A 26,674-nucleotide genomic window follows, 5' to 3' on the forward strand; every position below is an offset into this window, starting at 1 on the left:
CTTAATGTCAGTGTGGCTTTGTTTGTATTTGCCTGGTTTGCACAATGTTCTCTTGGTGTTTTTTATTGTAGAATTAAATGTGTGATGTTCATTTGTACTCAAAAAATAAACACATACTATGAGCCATGGTCTGTTCATCCTTGTTATTTTACATGTGTCCATTTTAAACACGGTATTGGTCAACAAACAGCATAAACTGAGGATTTAGAAAAAACTATCCATGAACACACAGGAAAATGTGCTGTGATGAATGAGTCTTTGAACTGAAATTCAAGTCTTTCATTTCTTCTTGGCAGCCAGCAGGTTTGGAGCAGACACTTTGACTTTGCCAGGCATGTTTCTGGAGAGATCAGTGTCCTGCAACACGAGAGAAACGTTTTGTACATCAACAAGCAAACTTTGAAATATTAGTAATTATAATGGTGATCAGTTATTTTTTAAAAACAAATGTAGTCTACAAAGTGTCAAAAAGAAACAGAATAATCAATTGTTTACTTTTATAAATCAGAATTCAGCAAGTCTGTTTCCAATACATTAATAACAGTTTCTCAAAGTTTTTCCTCAAACAAAGGCTCTGTAACTTAAGTTAATGTGTAGATCAAAATTCGTTGAAAGAAATTAAAAATCAACATTTTGAAGACAAAATAGAAGGCTTTCTATATTTCAAAAATGGACATAACGTAACAATGCTAGATGTTCACACTAAATGTGTGCAGATTTTCTAATCGGAATATATCTGTAAGTTGTAGAAATCTCTAAATCTGTCTGAGAACGTTCTAAAATTAGCATGAGATCTTTAAGACTTGCTAAAATGATGAGGTCATTACATTGGGATCTCATGCATGGTTAATGCCATGGGGCGGGCCTCAAACACCAAGATCTGCCCATAGCTCTGCCCTTAAGAGGCCTCCAGGGCTGGCCAATCAGAGGAAAGGAGGTTTATGGAGTGGGGAGGCTTAAAGAGACGACAGCTCCGAGGAAGCTTTTCAAACAGACGCTGAAATAAATGTTTTCTAAATCCCCATTTTGAGAAAAACTGGATTTTTTTTTTGAGTAGTACATCATCTTAAGCTACCACTGGGGTACCACTGGGAACATATGAAGGCTAAAACAAAAAAGCCCCCTCTTTAACTGTTTGTCTGAACGACTCAAACTACTGTACTTGAAAGTTTACCTTGACGCTGCGGAACAGGTCTTTTTCTCTGGTCGATGTGTCTTTGGTTTTCAGAAAGCTGAGAACTGCAGTGCGTGCAGCTTGTAGGACAAAATAAATACCAGAGTGACAATACAGAAAAACAAAACCCTTTACATCAAAACATTAGGAAAACAGAAGTTGTAATTTTGCTGAACGCACCTTTGCCTTTCTTCTGAGTACCAGGCGTCAGTTTCACCTTGTGCCTGTGGAACATGAATGACTCATTTAGCCTGTGCAGGCTTCACTCTCTCTCTTCTCACAAAGAAAGGTTAAGTGCACATACTTGTAGTTGGAGAGGGCGGTGTATGGAGCACAGACAGGCACAGCAAACAGCAGCACGTCCTCAGCATGAGGCTGGCCTGTTAGAGAGTTGAGCAGGTTCTCTGCTTCCTGACAACGGCACACGGGAAATGTGAGTCGACATGAAACATTTATCTCCCTCAAAGTCTGAAACTTTTTTTAAGGAGTATTTAAACTCACCTCTGCTCCAGGGTTGTCTTGGTCCACATCATCTTCCTAAAAAAAAAAAAACAGCATTATATGTAACACAAAAACAAACCCCATCTGGAACATACAAATAAAGAGATGTCATCAAGGGTTTTTAAGGTACCTTGTCCTCTTGTTCTGTGGGTTCTCCTTCCTCTCCAGGTTGTTTCTCCCCACCCTCCCCTTCTCCTGTCTGCTCTGATTTCTTCACCACAGTCTCTACACTGCGAGGTTTCTGTGGTTGTTTCTGAGGAGCTGGTTTCCTGACTGGTTCCTCTTTGCCCTTTCCTTTTTTGCCTTTCTTCCCCTTATCCTTCTCGTCTTTGCTGGAACCAGCTGACTGAGGAATTAAAGCAGTAAAAGTATTATTCACAGTTTGTGAAAACCTGAACTTTACTAACTGTACCATCTAAAGTTATGTCTTACCCCGAGCAGCTGCATCCTCAGCTCCCTGTCCTCTTCATCCTGGTCCTTGTATTTCTCTTTGATCTTTTTAAGCTTGTTCTGTAAAAACACACACACACACACTGATTTATCAATGACTGATTCATCAAATAAACATTCGGAAGTGTCGCACTTCACATATTCTTCACTCAAACTGTACACTTCATTTGTTGTTATTTATATATCAAAATGTTTTTTTCCATCAGTGTCTCGGGGCTATGTCTCCTCCCCTTGGATAGCAGAACGTGTTATCTTCAAACTCGTACCTTTTGACCTCTCTTCAGTGGTTGCTGGGTGGGGCCTCCTCCACCTTTGGATCCCTGATCAGCAGCTGATCCTCCTGCTGAAGTCTCCGTCTTCACCTCTGTGTCACAGCCTTCCTGTTTCTGCTTCTTCTTCTTCTCCTCTCTGGTGGAAAGACAGAACAGCTGAGAGCTAAATCAGCTTCATAGTCACAATATCATGTCCGCAAATTCCTAGAAGTAAAGATGTCCTCACGATTTCTTCTCAAACCATTAAACACCACATGTGTCTGAGAGCCTCTTGATTTATGGCATACACTTGATAAGCACACGTCTTACTTTAAGTTGAGCTTTCTTCCATTCACTCACCTCCTCTGCTTGGCAGTCATGTGTTTCCTTCCCTGTGAATCTACCTCAGTCTGAGGACAAACAATGAATTGACACAAAAATAAAGTGTAACTACTGTATGGTTTTTAAACAACAAAAAAAGACTTGGGCTAGGGAACAAAATGGTTCATAAATTACCTGAGGAGTCACTTCCTGTTTGAAGCCAGGTGTCTGAGCGCTTCTAGAAAAAAACAGAAATATTTCACTAAGCATCGTGTGTTTGTGTTTGTGTCGGTGTTGCTGTTCCTTTGTCTCGGCTGGATACCTGCTCGGTTGTAAATGTGAGAGGGAAATAGTCGTGTCTGGAAAGCTGAATTCTTCACTTTCTGCTGCCTCCTCCTCCTCCTCCTCCTCACTTTCTCCCTCCATGTTTCCCTCCTCAGGAACAGCAGCCAGAGAGTCATCCCTCTTCTCTAATGTTTCACTCTTCTGCTGGTTCTCTCCATCTCCTGAAGCTCCCTCCTCGCTCTGATCTTCATTGCTGCTGTCATCACCTGCAAAAACAGCAAAATTAGAGGAATGTGATAAAAAAAGGTATAAATTAGGAAATCATCTTGTCTCCTACCATTCAGCTCCTCTTCTTCTATGAGCAGTTCAGAAGTAGTGGATGCCACGTCCTCCATGTCTTCCTCCACTGTCTTCACCTTCCTCTCCCCTCTGTGCCTTGTTACACTCTCATCATCCACCTGCAGGTAAAACAGCATTAAACTCTGTTCTTTTCAGAGATGACAAAGAGAAACGTGCTCGCAGTGGTGTTTTACCTTGAAGAGAAATCCAAACCCCATGATCAGGTAAGAAGGTGGCAGAAAATTTTTCTTTCCTAAAGACAAATGTTCAGTTTTCTTTCATCACTTCTCAGACTGTCCGTGCCTCAAAATGTGAATATCTTTCATTATCATGTGTCATACCTCTGATCATGAAACTCCCAGTGGTTAGGTACTCTCCTGTAGGAGCTGTCTTGGACACCTACAAAAAAAAAAAAAAGAAATGCAACAAAGCTTTAATAAAATAGTGTTCAGATGTAATAGAAAACCATGTAAACACAAAATGTTTAATCTGTTTTACACATTTCATTGGCCTATAAGGCAACCCTGAGTCTGTTTAAACATCTCTAAATGTGGAAATTAAAGGTAGCCAGGAGACTTTTAAAAAAATTCAAATAAGAAAAAATCCAAAAGTATAAAACTAGCTTCTCTAGCTCATGATAATACAAATATTACTTTGAAATCCACAGTTTAGGAAATTCTGAGTTATTCCGCAAGCAGATGAATGGGATGAATAAACAACGAAATCTGCCTTTTAAACATCTGGAACACATCAAACTTTTATTAATTACATACAACCCTAATTTTTAGTGCAATTTGACTTCAGTATCAACCATGATGGCTGGATTTTCAACAGTGTAAAGAGACAATTTCTTCAAATGAGTATCTGTAAAACAAATGACATACAGGAAGTCACAACCATTAAGGGTGTGTTCAATCCTACTAATATTTTTAAATAATAAATAACCGTTAACCGACCTCATTTATTTGTGCCTTTATTGAATCGTTTTTATCTTTCTGCTTGGTGTCATGGTTTAGAATTTGTCTGTAAAAATCATTTTATCGCATTTTCCTTTATCTTGTCTTTACTTGATGGCAAATTTGAACCAGTTCTCAACCTCATGGAACAATTTAGCAAAATCCAGAGCACTTGACACACTCCACGTTTTACTATTACCATTCAAATCTTTTTTATCCTATTACTTTTTTTTTTTTTTTTTTTTTTTTTAATTCTTTTCTTTTTACTTATTTTTGTGTTGGTCTGGGGGACGGATAAGCATATATCAGGTTTTATTTTAAACTATGTTTCAGGGTATATGCTGGAATCCTGAGGTTAAATTCAAAACCTTTTTGAGACTTTTTTAAAAACCTTTCAAAAAGTCTTAAGACCTTATCCTGACTTTAAGCTGCTGTTAGCAACCAATCTTTGACATTTGTAGTTTGCATTTTAACATAAATTAGATAAGCTGAGAAGGAATAAAGCTTGAAAGTATAAATAAAACTAAAGGCAGGTTAATTGACATTCCTCTTCCCACAACAAGTAACAGGTATTCAAGGCCAACTTGCAGAAAAAAAACAAGAATTTATTTCATCATTGTCAAAATTTAGGACATGTGCTTGAGATTGTTATTTTCTTTCTATCAGTGTTACATACAGACAACTACTAAACTACTGTACAAACTGAGTTTGTTGTCACATTAGCCTACTGATGTGTTGTGCTGCTAGCGCTACGTATAGCCAGTGCACAAAATTACAACTTTGCTTGTGGTCACATTCAAACAACAGCACTACTTAACTGTATTGATAAATATCTTATCTCAATGTGTTGTATACAATAAAAAGGTGATTTGAACAAAGAAAATTTGTTCCAAAACAACAGAGATCAGGGGAAGCTGGGGGACGCTTTCTCTAAATCGTAAGAATCCAAAATCCCAGGTCAGCAAAAGTCTGAGAAATAATCTCAGTAGGCTTGAGAAACCCTTATGATCTAGAGGGAAATATTTTGAGATGCTCAAGCTTTTTCCAGATCCTCACGCTGATCTGTGATGAGTGTGACGAGCAGAATGATCGTCCAATCACCAGGTGTGGTTATTTTTGAAGGTTCAGACCCTGAAAACATTTTCCAACCAGATGGACTATTCCCATGGCGGATATATGGAACTGTCTGTGTGTCGTGTCAGGTTAGTTTGTAACAGTCGCAAGGAGAAAAATAAATATTCATGCATACTTTTGGAGCAGAAGCTTGAATACCAATAAAATTTAATACCTCATGACATTAGGATTAAGACTTTTTCAGGGCCTTAATTTTTCCACAACTGATTTATCAACTTTTAATACTTTTTAAGACCCCGCGGACACCCTGTATTTGGAAAAATGAAATCCACAAAGAAAAGTTTTAAAAAAGGCTTCATGAGCCAGATACAGCAACTTTTTATGCATAATACATAATTATAATAAGCTTCAGATTGATAACCCACCTGATGGTGATGAACCCACCAAGCGCTGGTGATGATCTTAGCATCCCAAGCAGCACTATAACACACAGACATGGTGCCAGCTTCTGTCAGAGTACGAGGAGGGATGGGGTCGCCTAAAATCAAAAGAGGGGCTGAAACAAACTGATAACATGAGGTGAAACAGTCAAGAGAAAAACTGGGCGACGATGTTTTACCTGAAGGGTTTTTGATGACACAGCTTGTCGCTCCATGGAGGTCAGCATGAACATAGATATCACCTGATTAAACAAAGGTACACACAAGGGGATTGAATGAGCTCGGGTGTGGCGTTTTTTAGTTACTTTCAGGGTAAGTGTGTGGAGCTCAGCCCATACCTGCCCTGAGGTAGCGTTTCACTATCATCTCGTTCTGCTGTTGATCTCTTCCTGCGATGACGAGGTAATTCTCAGAACTGATGAACCAAAGGAACTTCTCAAACCTACAAGAAGAAGAAAAAAAGAATAATATGGGCGTACTTAAGTGCTGACTAAGCTGAGGTAAATCATTTAACATCTGTCTTACCAGTAGACTTTCCTGGCCTTCTGAATGGTGGTCACAGTCTGAACTTCTTTTAACGTTTTTTGTGTTTTTTTCTCTGCAGATTTCATAGCCTTAAAAAAGAGCAATGGAAGTTCTCAACATTTGGTTTGCAGACTTGTTTTTTTTTCTGCAATAAGATCTAAAAGTGTAAAACAAATCAATTCTCATACCTTATCTGCAGCTTCGATTGTTTTGTGCTCTTTCTTTTCAGCGCTGCGTTTGAAGTCGTAGTATCTAAAATGCAGGATAATCATCTTCATCATTAAAAGGAATGTTCAAATTTAACAGTCTTTATTGAGATAATTTTTTCTCTTCTACCTACTTTTTGGCATTAGCATAAGCCGACAGGCCGAGGTCCACATCCACCAACAAGGGTTTGTTCTTTTGCAACTTCTTGCTCTGTCCTTTGTCTTTGTTCTTGTTCTTCTTTCCTTTCTCCTCCACCACGTCTGTTTTCTCTTCCTCTTCCTGGTCTTCCTCAGAGATGTAAGGATTCCTTAGAAGGGGGGATAAAGACATACGTGGGCCTGGATGATCTTTAGTGCTTAACTTTCTGAGTTTTTAGAAGTGGTCTCACTTTAAAAGCATGGTGATGTGATTGGTCTGCAGCTTCAGCTCCTTAATGGCGCACGCCACTGGGTCACCGGCTGCCTGAGCTTCTTTGACCAGAATGCCAATCTCAGTCCAGTCCACCTGATTGGCCAGTGCGCTGCGCACCACTTGCAGCGCCCTCTCAACCACAGGCAGGTTCATCTCCACCAGCTCACCTTTTACTCTGTCTACCTCCTGCAACATACCAAACTTCAACAACGGCAGATTGTGCTGGATTTAAATTTGATTTAAAAGAAGAAGTTTAAAGTCAAGTGGACCTGCGCTTGGTGCAAGGCCTCCAGTCTCTGCTCGTGGTCCCGCTTAACATTCTCCAGCTTCTTCAGAGCTTGTTTCTCCTGCTGCAGGGCCTTCATGTCAATCTTCTGACTCTCCATTTTAGAGAAGAACTCATCCACAGCCTGTTTGAGAGGATATAACAGATTGTTTTAACATCCCCATCACAAAGGACCAGACCATCAAGAACTGAAACCCAAATATATAGAATATATAGCATGTTCATAACGACCTTGTCAAACGTTTCAAACTCCAAATAAGGGCTCTTGGCATGCTGGGCAAAAAGAAACGGGTGGAATTCATCGTATCTGTAAAGAAATCAATCTCTCATTAATCAAATTAATTAAAACTTGCAAAAAAAAATGGGTGCAGCATTTTGATGCGTGTTGATTTATGTGTTAAATAAAACACAACATACGTGAGAAGTTCTTCACTGGGCTTGCCAGGAGTTAAGCTTGGTTTCTTCTCACTCTTTTGAATGATGAAGCCCTTGAATTAAAAGCAAAATGTGAATATTAAAGGTCTCCTGTAGGAATTCAAAGAAATCTTGCTCAGTATACGTCAGGTGTCTTACTTTCCCGCTGAAGTTCTCTGTTTTCTCCATATATGTCTCTGCAATCTCCATGGCTTCAAGGATTTTAGGTGCAGCTGGAAAATCAGGAATATGAATTTTCAGTAAAAAAAAAAAGATATTAAATAAAATAACCTCATAGATTGAAACTCTTACTGCTCTACTTCACCTTGGGAAGCCTCAACTTGGCCGTCAACTTTCACAGAGCCTGGTAAACCGGCCTCAATCAAACTGTGTTCTATCAGCGTGGCTCCATAGGCTGGAAAGGTGTTTTCAAATAACATGTTTAATCTGTTCATATGATTCAAAAATCAGTTTCAGATATCTAAACTATAGGGTATTTTTTGTGAATTAGTGCTAATCTAAAATGCCAAATTTGGTTGCCTGGCTACTTACGAAGGTGAGGGTTCAGCACTCTTTTTATCTGCTCTCCATTTTGTGCTTTGCTCAGGATTTCAGTCAGCCTACAGGAATAAAAGCAAAAGAAAAGTTGTGAATTATAACATATGAGTAAGGATGGGCACAGAATTAGGTACTTGTATAGGTATCGACTGAATTCCATCTGAAGTACCAGTACTGATTCAGGTAAAATCAAACGGTGCCATGTCTCGATACCTAAATGCATCTTTGTGGGGGTTTGGAAGAAGCGGCAATTTTCAAGGCCTGACCACAGCATTACAAGTTTATATATGGAGAAATAAATATGTTAGATTGAAAAACTTTGAGATTTCATTATTGAACAAGTTAGCATTAATAACCCGATAAACACACAAAAAAGTACAGAAAATTGGTACAGTTGAGTACTAATACCTATTGCCAAGTATGGGGCATCGTTAAGTATTGTTTCAAATGTGAAAGGTACCCATCACCACATATGAGGGAAAAATTCATGTAGATTATGATCTGACTGTTGTCCATTTGGGCCCTAACTCAGATGTGGTTACCGCTCCAAACTGATGAGAGGTTCAGGGGGTCGGGCATTCTCCACAGGGTATCGCTCTCTCACAGCAATCTTCACATCTTCTGCCTCTGCTGTGCGAAACCGCAGCAGATTAAGGATGGTGTACTCGTGGTCTGCTAGAATGATGTTACCCTGAATTTGGACATAAACAAACCAAGAAATGCACACAGAGTTAAGCATGAGTGTCAGGACTTCCAAGCATCAGAAGGACAAAAGACCTCACTGTGTCTTCTCACCCGATCGTAGAGTTCAACAATCAAGTGGTAGGCAGCCTCGTCTGACCCAAACTGGATGTCAACAATCCTGTCAATCCCAAGCTGCTTAACCTGGGTCAACCGCCGCGTCTTCAGGTGTTTACGACACTGAAGAAGAACTTGGTTTAAACAATAGATTCATCACACAGCTTCACACAGCTATTGGAAGGCCTCAAAGCTCCTGTGAGGAAGTTTTTTTCATCCTGTTTAACAACTGCTTTAACAATCACATTTATCCCTCACTTTGAGTCTTTGCTGTGCACAGGAAAAAAGTCTGTCTTCTCTGGAAGAATTCAAGAATTCATACACCTATTTGTCTAACCTAAATATGACTTCAATTACAAAAAGTTTAGCAAGGCCAGGAAACGTTTACTGAGACACAGTTTATCTGAAGAGTAACACAGTTCTTTGTGATGTTTCATTGAAAACATTGTATGCTTACTTTCATTGCAAAGCCTGACGGCATCATGTTCTTCGGCCATTCGAAATCTGTTGAGTGTATTCGAGTCCCAGACTCGATCAGCAGAACAGCTTTACTGTCAGGCCTGAAACCACAATATAATACTTAAGCACACACTAACTGTTAAGGCTGGAGCTAAATCTTATTATCTGATTACAGATATCTAACAGTATTGAAGTGCAACTTTTGTGACGTGACACAGCTGTAAACGAAAAAAAAGCATTTTTAAATATGCAATAAATTGTTATTTTAGTGTTTATCACCTTAGATACCTGTATGGTTAATGACACCTGCCTTGTCGGTATAAATAGTGTATAAAATGTGTGTTTGTGTGGGGACCTTTTTACTAAGGAATTCAAACAGGTTCAAACTGTAATAGTTTGTTTTTGAGTTGTAGAGTAGGTGTCGTTATATTACAGTGGCCCTGAAGTGTCAAAAATGACAAAATTTAAAAAAGAGAAGAAAGCAAAAAAAGACAGCCATGACACTAAAGATTACAAACTTAAGGGCTAAGTTACCAAAGTGTTCTTACTTTTGTAGCCGGATAAGGTACGTCTTGTTATCGATGTCATACACGTTGTTGACTCTCATACCAATGTAGCTACAACAGAATAAAACACAATAAATGAATGATTGATCCACATCTGTAAGCAAAACCCATAACTACGGAGGTTAGCATATAGCAACTCAACTTGAGTCTATAGAACTTATCACCTACTTGGCATTGATCTCGGCAATTACTGCCCTGATATCCACAGTGGTGAATCTTGTTTTCATGGTGGCTGCACAGCTGTCAACAATTCAAAATACGAGAAGTAAACACTGGGGTAAAATGTTCATATTTCTAGTGCAACATCAGCAAGAACATGCACAAAAATACTGAGCATGCGCATGACAGGTCCGTATGGTAACCGATGAGGAGCAAAAAGATCAGGTCCACGCCTTTCGAGCACACGAGACGTTGGTGAATAGATGGCATTGATTGTGTATGGGATGGACTGTTGACTCGTAACCCTCTGCTATGACTTGAATACTCTGACAAGGACAATTTGCATGTATGTTTAAACACATGGTAGGTATTTGGGGATTAACTGTGCAGTTATGATGCACTACTCAAGCTGGCTTATTGGCGTGAAAAATATGGCAAGCCTTCGGAATGAAAAAAACACCTCTAACACCGAGTGGAACAATAGGGGGAATGTTGTTGTGGACCTGCAGAATAACAACGAGTTGGAGAGTGAAAAGACATCCGAGCAGAATATCTCACAGCACCTCTGGAAAAAAGGTAAGATCATTCTACAAATGTGATCTCATAGTTCCATCAAATATCTGGGCCTGTAGCCAGAAAATCTGCTCGATTGGCATTTTTTCTTGCATAGCCGATGATTGTCAAAAGCATTCGTGCTATTAACAGCGAACCCTCCCGCAAAACGAGCGGAGAGTGTGAAACAGTCAACTGGAGTTCAGCTTCCTCTTCGGGTCACAGTGGAGGGCGAAGGCGTGCTCCGTTACCAAGGCGACGGTCAGCTAACAGGGCATGCTAGCGGTGCTAGGTTAGCAACCGTAATAGTAGTGTTGACGTATTTAAACACTTAATGCACAAAAAAGCTGGTGTTTAAAACCTCACTTAGATATGTTTTTCAAGGTGACGTATGTTAGAGGCGATCGACTTGGATGCGGTGGCTGAGACTCAAAAGGAATGCATCGTAAGTTCATAGTAAAAGGCTCAGAAGAAGGATGACAGGTGTGATGCGCGGTCATATGTTGCCCTCTGAAGAGTTGTTTCGTATGCTTCCTTGCTATTTTAGATTGAAGAAAAGCTTGCTTTGTGAGAACTGTGCCTCCTGAATTATTTGTCATTTCGACCAGTCTTAATGGATGTGTTTGAGTAATTTTAGGTAAATTAAACAGGTACAGTATGGTATTAACATTCTGGGAGACAATGAGCTTGCTATCCTATTTCATCCAAGACAACACTTCCTGAACCACATTATGTAAACTGTCTTCTTAAAGCAGGTGTGTGTGTCCAAACTTTACTAACATGGAATCAGCTCTGGAATCAACTGGATTTCTGCAGTGGTGATACAGTGTTCTAATCTTTATCTAAGTCACAGCAATAGACAGTCTACTTGAACTATACTACAGAAACAATGTTTTAGTGTTTTTACTGAACACACTGTGTAATCATTCACAGTGCAGATTGGAAAAAGTATGTAAGCACTTTGATTGAACAACTGGTTAACCCTCCTTCAGCAGCAATAACCTCAACCAAACGTTTCCTGTAGATATAATCAGACCTTCACAACAGCCAGGAGGAACTTTAGGCCATTTAATTCTTTACATGACTGTTTCAGTTCAGCAATGTTCTTAGGATGTCTGGAGTGTAATGCCACAGCATCCCAATCAGGTTGAGGTCAGGATACCAACTGGGCAAGAAGACATATTTTCTTCTGTTGTTCACTTACTTATGTTACTGGGGCCTTTTTTCTGTTGCATTATCCACCTTTTGTTGAGCTTCAATTGGTGGACAGATGGCCTTAAGTTTTCTGCCTCAATGAACTCGGGGAATTCAATTTTCAGTTGATGATCTGTCCAGACTATAAGACAGACTTTGATGACTTTGTTTTGTAATGCAGGTTACAAAATAATAAAAAAAATCGGAGAGGGCACATTTTCAGAGGTGGTGAAAACTCAGAGCCTGAAAGATGGAAAGTTCTACGCATGTAAAACCATGAAGCAAAGGATAAACAGGTATGTATCCTGCAACAAAATCACAATTAGATGTGCATTTTTACAATACTCTGTGAGCAAAGACTCTTGAAACTTGATCTTGACACCCAGTTTGCATAAAGTACTTTGTAGGATTGCCATATAAGCTGTCGACAGCTCTTGCAATAAATTTGCAATTCTTTCGATCTGCTTTCTGTCATCAAGTCTGGAGCAGGCCAACAACCTGAAGGAAGTCCAGGCTACGAAGAGACTCAGCCCTCATGCAAATATCATCCAGCTTCATGAACTGATTTTGTGAGTACTGGAGTTTTTGTCTTTTTGGAGGTTGTTGTTTCAAGCTACTTTAATGTTAGATGTCAAATTAACCTAAAACAATATTTCAGTGACAAGGGAAAAGAAAAAGTATCTCTGATTTATGAGCTGATGGAGATGAACCTCTATGAATTCATACAAGGTAAGTCATCAAGTATTTTAATGGTGAACTTCCACTCATTGCCATAGAAGCTGGTTATAAGTTGATGTGAGTTCTTGTCCTTGTAGGTAGAGAAACACCACTGCCTGACCATATAGTAAAGAACTACATGTACCAACTTTGCAAGTCCCTTAAACACATGCACAGGTATTTATGAAGGCATCTCAGTTCACATGAATAACAAACATAAAAAAATGCATCATAAAATTTTGGGTTGTTTCTTTTCAGCTGTGGGATCTTTCACAGAGATGTAAAGCCAGAAAACATCCTCATCAAAGTGAGATCATCACGTTTCCTTTTAATGGTGCTAATCTGGTCTCAGTAAAATACATTTTTTTAAACATTTCCCACAATTTGCAGCAAAGTGGACTGAAGCTCGGTGACTTTGGCTCGTGTCAGAGTGTGTACTCTAAGCCACCGCACACTGAGTACATATCAACGCGCTGGTACAGAGCCCCTGAGTGCCTCCTCACTGACGGCTACTACAGCTTAAAGATGGACATGTGGAGCGCTGGTTGTGTCTTCTTTGAGATCATGAGGTACTCTTTCCATCTGTAATATGTAGTTTTTCAAAGTCTAAAGCAGCATTGTTATTTCTGCAGGTGTAAACAAATCACATGTAATTTCTTTGTTAGGACAATCAGATTGTTGTGTTCTTGTGTGTTTCAGTCTGAATCCTCTCTTCCCTGGAACCAATGAGTTAGACCAAGTCGCCAAGATCCATGATGTGCTGGGGACACCAGATCAGAGTGTCCTCAAAAAATTCAAAAAGTAAGTGTTGCTCCTCAGATTTGTTTTTTGAAGAACGTGTGCTTTTGTGACTGCATTTCTTTCTTGGATTTCTTGATGTCTTGCAGGTCTCGAGCGATGCACTTTAATTTCCCGGCTAAAAAAGGCACTGGTTTCTCACAGTTAATCCCTGACTGCCCTGCTCCAGCTCTGTCGCTGCTCTATCAGATGCTTGACTATGACCCAGACAAGCGCATTAGTGCTGAAATAGCCTTGTATCACAATTATTTTAGAAAAACAAGGTAAACGATACAAATACAAAACACTTCATGCAACTCTTTATCATTAATTATCAATTTTGTCTTACTCAATCCTGCTTTTTTCTCCCAGGCTGGCAGAGAGAGAAACAGAAACCCTTCACAGGATTTCTGGGAATATGGATAGAGTGGAAAGTAGTGTGATGCATAGCTCCTTAGACCACATCTGGCGCCCCACCAGACTCGGCAAACATCTGAGGGGTAGACACGCGAGACAAACACCTCTAATGAGTGTAAGTCTGTTTGACTGAGTCGTCAGGTTGACAGAAGTTTGTATGAAGCTGCACTTGTCTGATTGTTTTCTCCCTCTGCAGCACAACATGAAGCATGTAGCAGAGCCTCTCATCAGAAGGAACGTCCCGCATTATCCCACAGAGCTACCAAAGCTCAACATGGTTGTTCCAACACCCCAGGTCTACTTTCCTGTCTCCACTTTGCCTGGATTCACCAACCTGAGCCAGCTGCCACCCATCGCGTCAAAAAAGTGCCAGTCAAGATTGGAGAAGGTAACATCACAAGAGAGCTGTACAAACATTTTACACTAAAATTTAAAGAAGGGGTATGTTTCTTTCTCAAATTTTAAACATGGATATAAAGTAAGAATACTGGATGTTCATACTTGACTTGTGCAAATTGTCATACTACTGAATATTTGTATGTTGAAGAAATCCCCCAAATTTCTTTGTTCAAAATTAGCACAAGAACTTCACTTCGACATACTGAGAAGATAGGGTCATCAGATAAGGATCTAAGTGGTGCATGACATATGGGGGGGTGGGCCTTAAACACTGAGGTCTGTACATATGGTGCGTTTGAGGCAACCCGTAACTCGTATATTTCCCACCTGTAACTCGTGAAAATGCCCTGGAGCGGCAGTCGAACTCGTAACTTACAACCCATGAACTCGTACGAGATCCGACTTGTGACGTCACATCTGTGCCAAAACAATATGGCTGCCTCTATGGATACGGTGGTTTCCCCTCCTCCGTTTCACTTAGATAAAGAACTTGCAGGCTCCTTTAGTAATTGAAATGACCAAGCATAAATCTTAGAATTTCTGCCATGCTGGTTTGTTTACATCCCAGAATTCCTTGCGCTCAGACCAAAGTCGTAAATTGCCTGGAACGCTTTCAGGTCGGAACTCGGAGATTTCAACTGGGAAACATACGAGTTACGGGTTGCCTCCAACGTAGCAATAGCTCTGCCTCCAAGAGGCAGACATGGGAAGTCTTAAAGAGACAGCAGCTAAGACAGAGCGGTTTCCCAAATACCTGGCTACATGTGGACATGGCCTAAAATGGTTTTTTTTTTTGAGCAGTAAATCATGTAAAGCTATTACAGGGGATACTACAAGGTCAATATAAACCATGAAAAACACTCACAACACTCCCCTCTGAGTATTTCAGTCATTAAGGCCTCACTTGAGCTGCTTTTAAATTTAATAAGATCTACCAATAAATAAAATAAATGAATTAAAACATCATACTAATAGAATGTAACAAGCTGCTATTCCTCTTTCCACAGCCCCTGGATGAGTCACACCACGCAGCTTGTAAGACCTCCTACATACCACCGCTGGATAGGAAACATAGAGGCTACTAAGAGCCAAAAACAGGCTTTGGTTCAAATTAGCCTCTGTAAAAACAGGATGAACCAGATAAACAGAATGCTGAGAGGACAATGCCTGGACAGGTCTGGTGCTGTTCTCTGTAAAGGAAAACAAATACGCTTGAGAAAAAAAATACAATGAAGACCGCTGAGCCTGTTGTGTTCATCTGTTGGACTGTCTCTGTCATGATCTCTGCTCCTACGATATCAGTCTGTCATATTATGTTGGATTGAGAGAGTGAGGTTACATTTTGACCTCAGTTTTGCTTGACTCAGTCAGGTGTTACATGTTTACAGTTAGAAAAAAATGCTTCAACTCTGAGCTAATGACACATGCAAGCAATAAGGCATTTCACTGGTGATTCGCCTTTTACCTGAGCTGGATTTGAAGGTGTTACTTCTTGGATGAGCAACTCAATCAGATTCTTGTAAAATACTGGTCTTTTTTCTTTGTTGTGTTTCTTCGACAAATAAAACACTGAGTAATACAGACTCTGTGAACTGATCAGAATTAAGTCAAATTTTGAAATTATGAGCATCTTATTCCTCTGTAACATACCTCAAATATCAGCAGTAGTTGTAAATTAGCATAACACCATGACTGGAAAGTCATTTTGACTAAAAAAGGTAACGGAAAATTCACTGGCATGCAAGTGAAATTCCAGAAAATGATATCATTGACATGTATTCAGACAAATTTCTGTTCGAATAATGAAAGTTTATCATTTTGAGACAGTATCAAAATTTAAAACTTTCCAAAATGGAGTGTGCCGTTGCATGGCTGTTGAAGCAATTTCAGTCTGTCAGAAAAAAGACACTCTGAAATGATCTAAAACCGCACACAGCAGCTTTAATTAAGCTGAGATTCACAATGGTTGAGCCATGAACAGGACAACATTTGAATGGGTTGATTTTCTTTAGATATGCACTGTATGTTTTTCAACAGCTGTTAATAAATCCCTCAGGACAGAATGATCTGAAGTGTAGCAGTCATCTAGCACAAAGGGTACACAGTAAGACAGTTAAAATGAAGTGAAATGACAATTTTAAGCTCTGACAGTCCTCTGAGGCATAATTTCAAGGCACGTAGTTCAAATCCAATCTACCTGACTGTGAGATTATCTTTGTGCCTGAGTATCATTTGTTTAGTATGTTTGCTCTGCATCACTTCTTCGTAGCGTAGCAGTTTCTCTCTGAGCTCTTAAAAATGACCCAGTCTGAGCTTTGTTATGGTGGTTATTGCAGCCAACAAAGACAAAAGAGTGTCGAAATATTTCTTTGATGTTTTTGAACTGTCAGAGAAAAACTTGAATCTCTTTGACCACGTCTGTTTGATGCCTGACTAAACGTAAAATCAATTCACGAGCTATTTTTTCTTTTTTAGACAAATTGTAGAGTTGCTTCATCATCTTGTGTGTGACTTTCTGGACCCTTTGATTATTGGTAATCCAACAGAAATAAAAAATACTGCAACAAATAAGTCTCTTATCATAATTTGTACATTTTTCAAAATTTTCAAAGACAGAAAAACTTGAAGATTCCTTGTTGCCCCACGTTTTTTTTCCTGAAAGCATAACACTAACACTTTTGAATCCATCGGAGAGCCGGCTCCCTATAGTGCTTTAAAATTACTGTAACTCTTTCATTAGATGGGCAGGTGAGAAAATTCCAACAGCTCTTTAAAGAAGAGAAGACAAACTCCAATGGGACATCAAGGGGTATTATGGTACTGCATAGAAATCCATGTTCAACAACATTCCAATCACAGACAGTAAAGTGATGCAAGCTGTTCCTGTTACCATAACTCTTCAACCATTTTAGCAAGCAAAAACAATTCAAATGATCGCTGAAAGAAGATAGGATATGTTCTCTGACTTGTTTGAGAAAAAATGTCAGAGTGGCCTGTATGATACTTGGGTGATAAAGGGAAAGTTAGTATTAAAGTTGTCCTTTCTTTTTTTATTCAGACGTCTTCTGCTGAACTTCCTCAGCGTTCTCCATATGAATGTCAGCAATTCCTTCCCCAGAGGCATCACAGCTTTGTAGTGTAAATACAGTACATGTGGGTGAGCACAAAAAGAAGAGGAGAAAACAGTGTATTCAAGATTATTTTAATATTATTAATATGTATACTTTAGGCTTTAGAAATATAACTATCAATGACAAAACTTCCACTGGAGTAATGGTAGTTTGCTTAGGCCCCCATTAAATCAATTAATTACAATATACACATTATGATACAGAGCAGATTTGAATCTGAAATAATATTAAAATAAATGCTCAATAGATAAAGGTTTTAATAGTTTTTTTATGGTTTTCTTCACCTAATGTATTAGCCATCTGTGAGTTTTGAGCACACCCAAAAATGTAAAGCCATTTTCTTCTAATAAACTAATTTAAGTGCAAACTTTTTTTTTTCTTTAAAAGACTATGATTGCAGCATCCAGCTTTGTAGATTCAGATTTCAAGACTGAGGATGTTAAAGCCGAGTGCAACAAGGCAGTCCTCAACCTACGTTTTTTGTTCCATTAGAGAGGTTATAAAAACAAAAAACATAGTAGCTAACAAAATCAGTGCAAAGTCATTGAGAAGGGGAGAATATAGTTAAGAAAAGACAGAGGCGGTGGGTTAATGTGGATGGATGCAAAATTTTCAGATGCTAACGCACTTGGTTTTAAAAGGATAGTTCACCCAAAGTTCCAAATTTAGTCAGCAACCTTAGCCGCTAACTGGACTACAATATAGAGTATGAAAATTGAATGAACTATTCCTTTAATCTCAAGCCACAATTGTCTGGTTTGCATCTAACAAAGCCAAGCTTAATTTTCAGAGAGGGACAACAGTCTGATGAGATCTGACATGACAGAAAGATGTTCCTTTAAAAAAAATCTAAAATGTGTTAAAACTCAAGAGAACATCATAGCACATTAGTCCACAATTGCACCACACCTTTTTCTTGCTTCATTCCTCCTCTAGGTCAAGTGAGTGATAAACAAAAAAACAGAAAAGTCATTAACAAAAATCAGGGGAAGGTGGGGAGGGGGGAGGGGTGTAAAAGAAAAGGAAAACTTGCAATGCTTGCAGGGTGAAGAGCAGCATCAGACTCTGGGTTGCAGGGTTCTTTAGCAGCAGAATTATTGTGGCTATACTACTGTTCCACTGGGAGAGCTGGCTTGGTTTTGGGATGACAATAAACCCTGGAAAAAGGAAAACAAGGAGATTTGCATTGGGAAAGTTCACAAACTGTGGCAAAAAAAAAGAATCAAGCAACCAAAAGCTCATTAAAATTAGCCTGTAGTCTCTTATTTGCATGTCGCGGTTCCCTGCACTCAATTAAAAGGCTGCAGAGCAGCAGTTAAGAGGATGGCAGGTGCACAGTGTTGCACTAGTGGTGTCTTTGAGATGGTTGCTGGATCAAGGCACTGGTAAAGTACATGTGAAAACAATTTTTCAATAAGCTTCATCAACATCATCCTACGTTTTTACACTGGTAAAACCTTTGCAAAGCACTAAGCCTAACTTCAATATAGCACTTAGGCTATTAAATGCAATTCTTAACAATACAAAATGTGGTTGGCTTGGACATGTTCTCTGTTTTTACTGCATACTAATTATTACTTTGAGAATCCTGTTAACCCCAGCACCTTGAAATGGCTGTGTGTATTATTCAGACTTAATACTTGCTTTGTTCACTCATATTAAGTATTGTGGCATTATTACGGGGCTTCCCCTCCCCCCCAAGGAGATACTTGGAGACCTCAGTTTTGCCTGTATCCAACTCTGCTAATACGAACCTGTGACTGCCTGCATGTTGGAAAATAAGACAATCATGTGCCTCGTTCTGGCAATATCTCTCAAAACACAGACAAAAGGGAAAAAGACAAGGGTGGATTCACATATTAAGCTGCAAGCACGTAAGACACCGCAGACATTCCTCGGGCAGATACAGAGCCATTTTGCATAAAAGCTGAAATATGGGTTTATGCAGATGACTTCTTGGCTGGGCTGCTATGCATTGTGGAATGATAACGATGAACCAGTGAATATTTCGTATGGATTATCGTCTTCTTCCCTCTCACAGGTCTACACAGGAAACCCTCCTTATCACAAAGTATTATATAACCAGACTGTAATATTTTCATAGCATTGGTTATATTTGAAACTTAAGTATTATAGGCCTTTTTATTGGAAAGCAGGTGTACATAAAACAAAGTCTGATATGTTCCTCAACAGCAGTGACAACTTCAACTACAAAAGCTAAAAATGCTTTCCCAAATATCCAGTTTATTTAATGTTTAAGAATATATCTTTGTTTTTAGTTACAGCGCACCAGCTGATTTTAGGGCAGCTAAAAAAAATGAGCCGGCGTCATATTATCACTTTAATTCTCCTCACATTTCCTACGTTAAAAAGAACTTACCACTTTGCCTGGCCTCGCCCATGTGCAAATAAATCCCTCCTGACAAGCAGTCACTAAACAGTCCTCTAAAAATATGAGTACAGTCAGTCTCTCGTGTGCTATCTTTTTACAGATGAGGGGCTCGAGGAGGGGCACGTCCTCCATGCGCGGGCACAGCAGCGTGCCCAGAGTCTTAGCAGGGTCTGTTTTGGTTTTTGTCAGCAGGTTGAGCTTGTCGCTGCTCTTGCTGCTAATGTGCCCCATGCTGTGGTTGCGTTTGTGGTCCTTCTCGTGGTGGCGCTCCTTCCGGTCATGGAGTGACAGTGTGGCAAACTTGCTCACACCTGTAGCGATGGCACTGTCCATAATACCACTGCTGACGCCGCCACCACTGCTAGCCTTGTTGGTGTTGTTTGCTGTTGCCGTGGTGGCGGCTGAATGCGGTAGGCTGTTGGAGCGTGGTAATGTAGTAGAGAGGGAGTTAATGCCTGGAGTATTGGCACCGCTGTTGTTTCCATTAGTAGTGTTACTAGAGGTGTTAGTGATTATTGTAGCACCCGCAGGGGGGCTGGTAGCATTCATCACATTGGTGTGTGTTCGTGTCCGTGAAAGTGGAAGATGGGGGAAAAGGATGTCCTCAGTGAGGTCCCATAGGCACAGCTGAGTGTCCTGACCCACTGAGCCAAACCTGTACGTGACACTAACAGGCCGGCTGTCTGTGGAGTTGCGCTTGGAGAGTCGAGACTGCGTACTATTGGCCCTGTCTCGCCCAAAGTGAATCATCTGATCCTGGAAGTCCTCATCGCTGCCGCTGAACTCCATTGGGTCGCTTTCCTCCACACTGGTGGTGTAATGGTCAAACGCCACCACACTCACCCATGACTTGTGCCCGTGACCTCGAGCAATGACTCTGCAGTCCAAGAACGACCACACAGTCACTAGATCGTCCTCTCCACCTGCGACTATGTACTTTCCATCAGGGCTCCAACAGACACACAACAAGCCACCAAAGTAGCTCTTCATGGTGCCATGGAGCTCAACTGCGTCAAAGTTGAAGACTCGTAGGAATCCATCTTGGCTAACACAGGCTAGGAACTTCCCATCTGGAGAGAAGGCAAACTCGTTCAAAGCCCCCTCACCCACAGTCCATTTAAGGAGAGGGTTCCTCGTGGATTTACTCTTACAGGTGTGAACAGAGTAGTTCTCTCCTTGCTTAAGCAGCTGGTAGTGAGGCGCTGTGGTGCCACAAGTGTGCTCCACGTTGTACAGGTACATATTGCCACTGGCATGAGAGACCAGAAAGAGGCTCTCAGAGCCTGGTACCCACTTCACGCATGTCACTCTGGACTTGTCTATTAGTCTCTGGCAGGTGGGAGATTTGTTGAGGTTTGGGAGGCGAACAAGGTCATGAGAGAAGGGAGGAGAAGGAAGCAGAAAGAGGAGAGGCAAAGAAAACACGTCAGCACAGCTTCATATAAGAACCAATAGTGTGAACATGTTGAGAGTCTAATAATTTAATCAATAACACTTAATGCTTATGCTGGGAGACTAAAAATGCAGATTACAAGAGAGACCTTGAAAAATACTTTGGACATCATATAGATTTGCTAATTTGAATACTTAGATTCTTCTACCCAAGACAGTAGTATTCACATTTAAAAAGTCATTGTAAATGAGGATTGGAAGCCTTACACTTCAGCATAAATGAAAATTTTAACATTTTGGAACAAGAAATAAAAAGTCCTACCTCCTCATTGAAGAGTTTGCTAGTTTCCTTCTTGATTGGGTCAATAAGCTGTACTTGTCCTGCTGAAAAACCCACAAGCAGGGACACACTCTCTGCTGTCGCCGTGAGGTGATTGAAGTCATGACAGGTGGGCTGCGTTCCCTTGTAGATGCGCTTGTCTATGGGCTTGCTCAGGTCAGCAGCCTGAAGAGAGAAGCCATGGACAAATGTTAAGAGAGAGAGGCAACTTTTAAATATCAGACATGTGTTACTTATTTGTTTGTTTGCTTTCTGCATAAGGCTACGAATGGTCAAACTGTCAGTAATAAGCAATCAGAGGTGAGTCATCTTTTTCCTGGGCTTCCCCTTCCATGTCACTGAAACTGAATTCAGAGGAGCTGAAAGGATATTATTAAATTCCACAGATTAGCAGCACATAGATTGGTCAAAGCTGAAATTTAATTTGAGTGTCTTGAAACCAAAGTAAACAAGAAATTATATCTGAACCCACGACAGTTCTTTCTGACCTTAAGACACAAAACAAATAGCTGACATTCCACTGGAAAAAATGAGGAAGAAGTCACAGGTTGAGGTCTGCTTTCCTTGCAGACTGATACATGCTTGTCATACATTTACATTTACTTTTTAATGTCAAGTAAACATTATTTTAGTGATGTGGATAGAAAAAGGTCACCTGGAGTAGTACTGCAGATAACCAGCACAACAACACATCCATTTGTTAATGATTTACAGCTTACACAACTTGAAGAATGGAAAATTCAGAGAGCAAGATGATGACTCAGTTGTTCTTTTGCTACTGTAAGATGTGACTGGGTGTCTCTATAACACCTTAAAGAGACAGGATGTCAAACTAAGTCTTTAAACTAGTTCTGATTAAGATTCTTGCAAAAGCACAGGTTTCATGCCACATATGGGAACAGACAGTGAATTTGACATCAGTATAGAGGAACACTGTGTTTAAGAATGGAAGTTACAAACACTCATAGGAAGTTAAGTTGTTCTATTGAGCTGCTGAAAGGACAACACTGTTTTGCTGTCAATAAATATCCTTGTATCTCCTACTACTTTACCCAACATTAGACTAAAAATACTAATTTGATAGGATGTGCCTTACCAAGGTTAAATTTATGCAAACATTCTCTTGCTTGGTACAAAGGGACCTGAAATTGGTTATTATAACTTATAAGCATGCATATCAAATTCCTCTTCTTTGATACCAAGGGATTTCATGTTTTCAGTCTAAATCACATTAAAAGATTGACAAAAACTAGAATTACTATCAGCCCACTTTGACTTTTCGCACTCTCTTTTGAGATATGAAGTTTGATTCGAGGACTTCTGCTTTTAATTTCTGTACAAATGACAAGCACTTCTGTGTGTAACGAATACAACACTCTACAGACTGTGACACACAAGCACTCCCTGATGGAAGTCATTGGATTGGGCGTTATCTTATTTTAGAAGACAGCTGTTCACTGAAACCGCTTTCTGTCGAACAAAACCAAATGATATTGATAACATGCCGCGATAAAAATAATTAAAGTTCCCGAAGACGTGGAAACCGTTTAATTCCGTCTCATGTACCTGAATAATGCTATCAATTCCCCTCACAGAAGACTAGGTCAACATATGTGACATATAATCAACTTTAACTTTAGAGTAAAATCATAAAAAGGGGACACGAGCTGCTTGCCAACTAACCAAGTTACAATACGTCGAAGTAAGTTGTCATGACTGTTCACAGCTGTCAGTCAGAAGCATCGAGAGGGGCTATGGGCAGTAGCGTAGGGCTGTCACTGTCATCGCAAACTACAGCCACCATTATAGCAGCAATTTCAACCCTGGCAACATGAATTCAACTAAAAGGTCAACTAAACCAGAGCGACTGTTTTTTGTTTCCAGAATAACGAAGCCGCTCATGAAGGAAAACTTGACCGGTGCAACAGACTCTGGACGGAGTCTGTTGGCCCCGGAGAGGCTACTGGTTTGCTAACATTAGCCACTTAACCAGCTAACTGGTAGGCTACCTTCAACACAGCTCCAAGCTAACTAGCTGTCAGCTAATTTCAAAGTCAAGCACCTAGCAGAGTTGCCTGAAACAGCATACACACGCCTAAAGTTTACCAACAGCTCAGAGAGCAGTCATGTTTTCTCCATCTTGCAGTATCATGGATTTCCGTTGACATTAGCCACGTTAGCACGCTACCTTTCTAACGCCTTTGTAGATGTAGAAGTAGAGCTCACGGCCCACATTGAAACAGATCCTGTCGCCGTTGCCCGACTGGTCGTTGACGTTCACAAAGGAGACCTTGACGGGGTTGGAGCCCTGTGAGTTGAAAGGCACCCGGTTAGGACGGCTGTATTCGGAGTGAGTGAGGAGTTTGTAGACGCCTTCTCGAGTGGTGAACTGAGTTTTAATTTCGTTCATCTCCTTCCCTCCTCCCTCCGCCGCCATCTTTGAAATTAACATTCATCCCTTTCCCCCAGGCCGGATCTTACGCACAGAGGGGAGCGGGCCACGGAACGGCCACTCCGACTCTCCCGTCCCCCCAACGGTTCACCGGGGAACTGGTGGAGGGAGATGCTTGTAACAACAGCTAAGTTGTCATATATCTTTGTCTTAAAAATGCTTAAGTATTCCCCTTTTTGATAAAATATGCTACAAGGAAAAAATACAACAGCATGTTTGGTACGTCAATTTTGCACAGAGTGTTTATTATTTTTGACTTGGGAAAAGTTATTTTCCCCATCCTTAATCTGCATTGTGTTTAAAACACATTAGTGGTTAACTATATGTTTCAAAAATGTCCGGTTTAAAAGTCAAATATTGACATTTTAAGCTTCTGTGAAATTAATTGGTTTTATTTTGAAAGAAATATAACATTTTACCGGACGTATTATTTTGTAAAATCCAATGCAAGTACCAAATTTTAGTCTTAAAACTTGCAAACATGCTGCTTTGTATTTAATAGACTACTCACATGCGACCACACATGGTTGCCTCATATCAAGAGCACCTGGTGCTCTGCTGATTAATGAATCCACCAAGGACATTTGTAACTACGATTCCGAGGTGAGAAAAGTATTAGGCGACAAATGTCATGGAGCACCGAAGAAGACGACAACTCACAAACCAAGGTAGCCTACTTATACTTTCAGATTTACAAAGTTTATCGTGGACATTACTGAATTTATACTCTTGGACCGAATTTCAATGTTTGGATCAATTTCATGAGCTTGCTACTTCTGTGCTGCCATTTTAGTAGATGTTAATTGGTATTTTAAATTATGTCTGTTTTTTTTTTAAATTAGATCACAGTGAGAGACATGCACCCAACAAAGTGGACCAGCTTGCTTTCAAATGCATGGTAAAAATAAATGTGTTGCACGTGCCCAAGATTTTAGGAGGGTTCATTGAACTCTTCATCAGTTTAAAGGAAAAAATTCTTCCATTTTCATGATTTGGGAAATGGTTTTAGACTAAAATGTGCCCTGTTTCTGTCAGATGTGTAAAGTGGAGTCCAGTACTGATTCTGAATCTGAGATCAGTCCAAGATGGTCAGACACCAGCACTATGGTATGAACACTGCACACACCAAGCACAGGTGGAAAACTGACATTGTAGACATAATAATATATAAACCTCTTGACAACTGGAATATATATATTTTTATGTTGTTTTTCATTTCATCATGCCCATTAGTTTAGTGCCACTGATGAATACTTCAACTTCCGACAGTCACAGCCCTGGCTCTACAGTGGTGGCGACTTCATTTTGCTTGTGCACACCTATTCAGTTAATATGAATTGTTGTCTTACATATGCACTCTGGACCCATCACTGTGTAGGGATGTGCAAGTAGTGCACCAGAGAGGCTGACTTTTCGGAGGGCGCTGCCATTAACCCACAAGCCTGCAGTAAAGCATGGCTGCTATTCTTTGGTAAGCTTTCTCTACATTCTAAACCAATACAATTTCTTCTACAAAACAGTTCTGTGATATTTGTTTATGAGTAAGTGCATCTGTGCTCATGTCCATAGTTTTTGGACCCATACGATGGGAGCTCGGAGGACTCTGACGAGTCAGGAACCAATGGGGGTGTCTCGGGCAGGCGAACAAGGCAGCAAGGAAGAGGTGGAGGAGGAGGGGGAAGTCGATTTTTTTGCAGGAGCAGGAGAGTTATCCTTCACCACCCTGCTTCGGCTGCTCTCAGAGAAGTAGTTCAGACTAGGATGAGAAATCCTACGATCGAGCAGGAACATCTTTTGGATGTCCAGATGAAATGTGTGAGTGACTCTGAGCTGTGGATCTGCAAGCTCAATACTGATAGAGTTGAACGCAGAGATCTCAAAGATCAAGTATCCAGTGATTTATCAATGCACAGCCAAGCTATGGATGTAGGGCTTTGTTGTCAATTTGATGATTCAGGCTTGCAAAATACTTGCACACCTCAAACATCTGGACCTGCAACTCGAGTGGATGTTTGTTCATCCCAAATCCCAGATAGCTCCCCAGAAAAACCCCACAGCCTCTGCAACCTCCGATCCGTGTACAAGAGAAAGCTTGGATTCCCCGGAGCTGATGTGGCGGAACTGGGGCAAAGAAAGAAGCAGTGTGTGTTCAGCATAGAGGACTCTGCATCTGAACCAGAAAACCCGTCACTGTTTGAGATACTGTAAGACTTCGAGCCATAGTCAGTGCCTTTTGACAAAGTAGAATAAAATGTGGTACTTGCAGATAATGCCCCTTGTTTTCACATTTAAAGAGAAACTAATAAAGCAGCCCAGGTCTACTAGCAAAAGTAAGGCCTACCCCGTGCACTGAAAATAAAGAAATTATTCCATGAAAAATAAAAGAAAAAACCTTGAATGAAAGTTAAATGTTTTTTTTTTGTTCTCCACAAATGTGTCTACTACTGGATGGTCAAGTTTCAATGAAGCCTTGTTAAGAAACTCAATTTCTAAACGAACCCTTTAAATTCCTGCTCAACTATTTAGTAGAGCGCTTTTGGAGTAGCTATATGTGTAAAAATATGTTGAACTGAGTAAAACCTGATCGGGTTGTCTCTGCAGCTTGATTTTTTTTTCAGTCTTGTGGTTTCTGATCTTAGTGCATCAACAACATAAAAATTAAATTTGAAAAAAAAATTTTTTTCTTGGATGACACAAAAAGGGTTCAAAATTAAATCAACTTTATAACCCTTGCATT

The 26,674-nt window shown here is 40.1% G+C and overlaps 4 protein-coding genes across 7 annotated transcripts; 2 read left to right on the forward strand and 2 right to left on the reverse strand.

Annotated features, from left to right (window-relative positions):
- Positions 1 to 119: 119 nt before the first annotated feature.
- Positions 120 to 10,347, reverse strand: nemf (nuclear export mediator factor). 2 transcript variants are annotated; one of them, XM_074691579.1, is made up of 32 exons: positions 10,184 to 10,347; positions 9,998 to 10,066; positions 9,448 to 9,550; positions 8,988 to 9,113; positions 8,735 to 8,883; positions 8,187 to 8,254; positions 7,960 to 8,049; positions 7,794 to 7,867; positions 7,638 to 7,708; positions 7,452 to 7,527; positions 7,204 to 7,344; positions 6,912 to 7,120; positions 6,657 to 6,830; positions 6,505 to 6,568; positions 6,317 to 6,405; positions 6,130 to 6,233; positions 5,971 to 6,033; positions 5,777 to 5,889; positions 3,663 to 3,720; positions 3,516 to 3,574; positions 3,320 to 3,440; positions 3,020 to 3,248; positions 2,893 to 2,932; positions 2,737 to 2,786; positions 2,392 to 2,533; positions 2,108 to 2,185; positions 1,806 to 2,021; positions 1,676 to 1,711; positions 1,479 to 1,585; positions 1,355 to 1,398; positions 1,175 to 1,254; positions 120 to 357 (listed from the first exon to the last, which is right to left on the reverse strand). In XM_074691579.1, the coding sequence occupies exons 1-32, from the start codon at positions 10,240 to 10,242 to the stop codon at positions 280 to 282; spliced, it is 3,180 nt and encodes a 1,059-aa protein (XP_074547680.1). In that variant the 5' UTR covers positions 10,243 to 10,347; the 3' UTR covers positions 120 to 279. The 2 variants fall into 2 exon arrangements, with proteins under 2 accessions (XP_074547680.1, XP_074547679.1); XM_074691578.1 differs by having other exon boundaries at positions 2,893 to 2,935.
- mok (MOK protein kinase) lies at positions 10,252 to 16,789 on the forward strand. Of its 2 annotated transcripts, none has more exons than XM_074691582.1 (12): positions 10,252 to 10,750; positions 12,102 to 12,216; positions 12,400 to 12,489; positions 12,579 to 12,649; positions 12,736 to 12,814; positions 12,896 to 12,944; positions 13,028 to 13,206; positions 13,337 to 13,438; positions 13,525 to 13,698; positions 13,787 to 13,946; positions 14,028 to 14,219; positions 15,238 to 16,789. In XM_074691582.1, the coding sequence occupies exons 1-12, from the start codon at positions 10,567 to 10,569 to the stop codon at positions 15,313 to 15,315; spliced, it is 1,473 nt and encodes a 490-aa protein (XP_074547683.1). In that variant the 5' UTR covers positions 10,252 to 10,566; the 3' UTR covers positions 15,316 to 16,789. The 2 variants fall into 2 exon arrangements, with proteins under 2 accessions (XP_074547683.1, XP_074547685.1); XM_074691584.1 differs by lacking the exon at positions 10,252 to 10,750 and adding an exon at positions 10,966 to 11,171.
- A 1,577-nt stretch (positions 16,790 to 18,366) lies between these two features.
- wdr20a (WD repeat domain 20a) lies at positions 18,367 to 24,036 on the reverse strand. Its single transcript, XM_074691580.1, has 4 exons — positions 23,674 to 24,036; positions 21,468 to 21,650; positions 19,742 to 21,082; positions 18,367 to 18,518 (listed from the first exon to the last, which is right to left on the reverse strand). The coding sequence occupies exons 1-4, from the start codon at positions 23,935 to 23,937 to the stop codon at positions 18,465 to 18,467; spliced, it is 1,842 nt and encodes a 613-aa protein (XP_074547681.1). The 5' UTR covers positions 23,938 to 24,036; the 3' UTR covers positions 18,367 to 18,464.
- Positions 24,037 to 24,078: 42 nt separating this feature from the next.
- Positions 24,079 to 26,320, forward strand: LOC141806227 (uncharacterized). 2 transcript variants are annotated; one of them, XM_074691587.1, is made up of 6 exons: positions 24,079 to 24,156; positions 24,440 to 24,605; positions 24,780 to 24,835; positions 24,973 to 25,044; positions 25,316 to 25,408; positions 25,507 to 26,320. In XM_074691587.1, the coding sequence occupies exons 2-6, from the start codon at positions 24,569 to 24,571 to the stop codon at positions 26,143 to 26,145; spliced, it is 897 nt and encodes a 298-aa protein (XP_074547688.1). In that variant the 5' UTR covers positions 24,079 to 24,156; positions 24,440 to 24,568; the 3' UTR covers positions 26,146 to 26,320. The 2 variants fall into 2 exon arrangements, with proteins under 2 accessions (XP_074547688.1, XP_074547687.1); XM_074691586.1 differs by lacking the exon at positions 24,079 to 24,156 and having other exon boundaries at positions 24,367 to 24,605.
- Positions 26,321 to 26,674: the final 354 nt, after the last annotated feature.

The sequence above is a fragment of the Halichoeres trimaculatus genome, unplaced genomic scaffold, assembly GCF_033239565.1.
Source record: "Halichoeres trimaculatus isolate MK-OKI-2021-1 unplaced genomic scaffold, fHalTri1.1 fHalTri1_scaffold_17, whole genome shotgun sequence".
Lineage (NCBI taxonomy): Eukaryota > Metazoa > Chordata > Actinopteri > Labriformes > Labridae > Halichoeres > Halichoeres trimaculatus.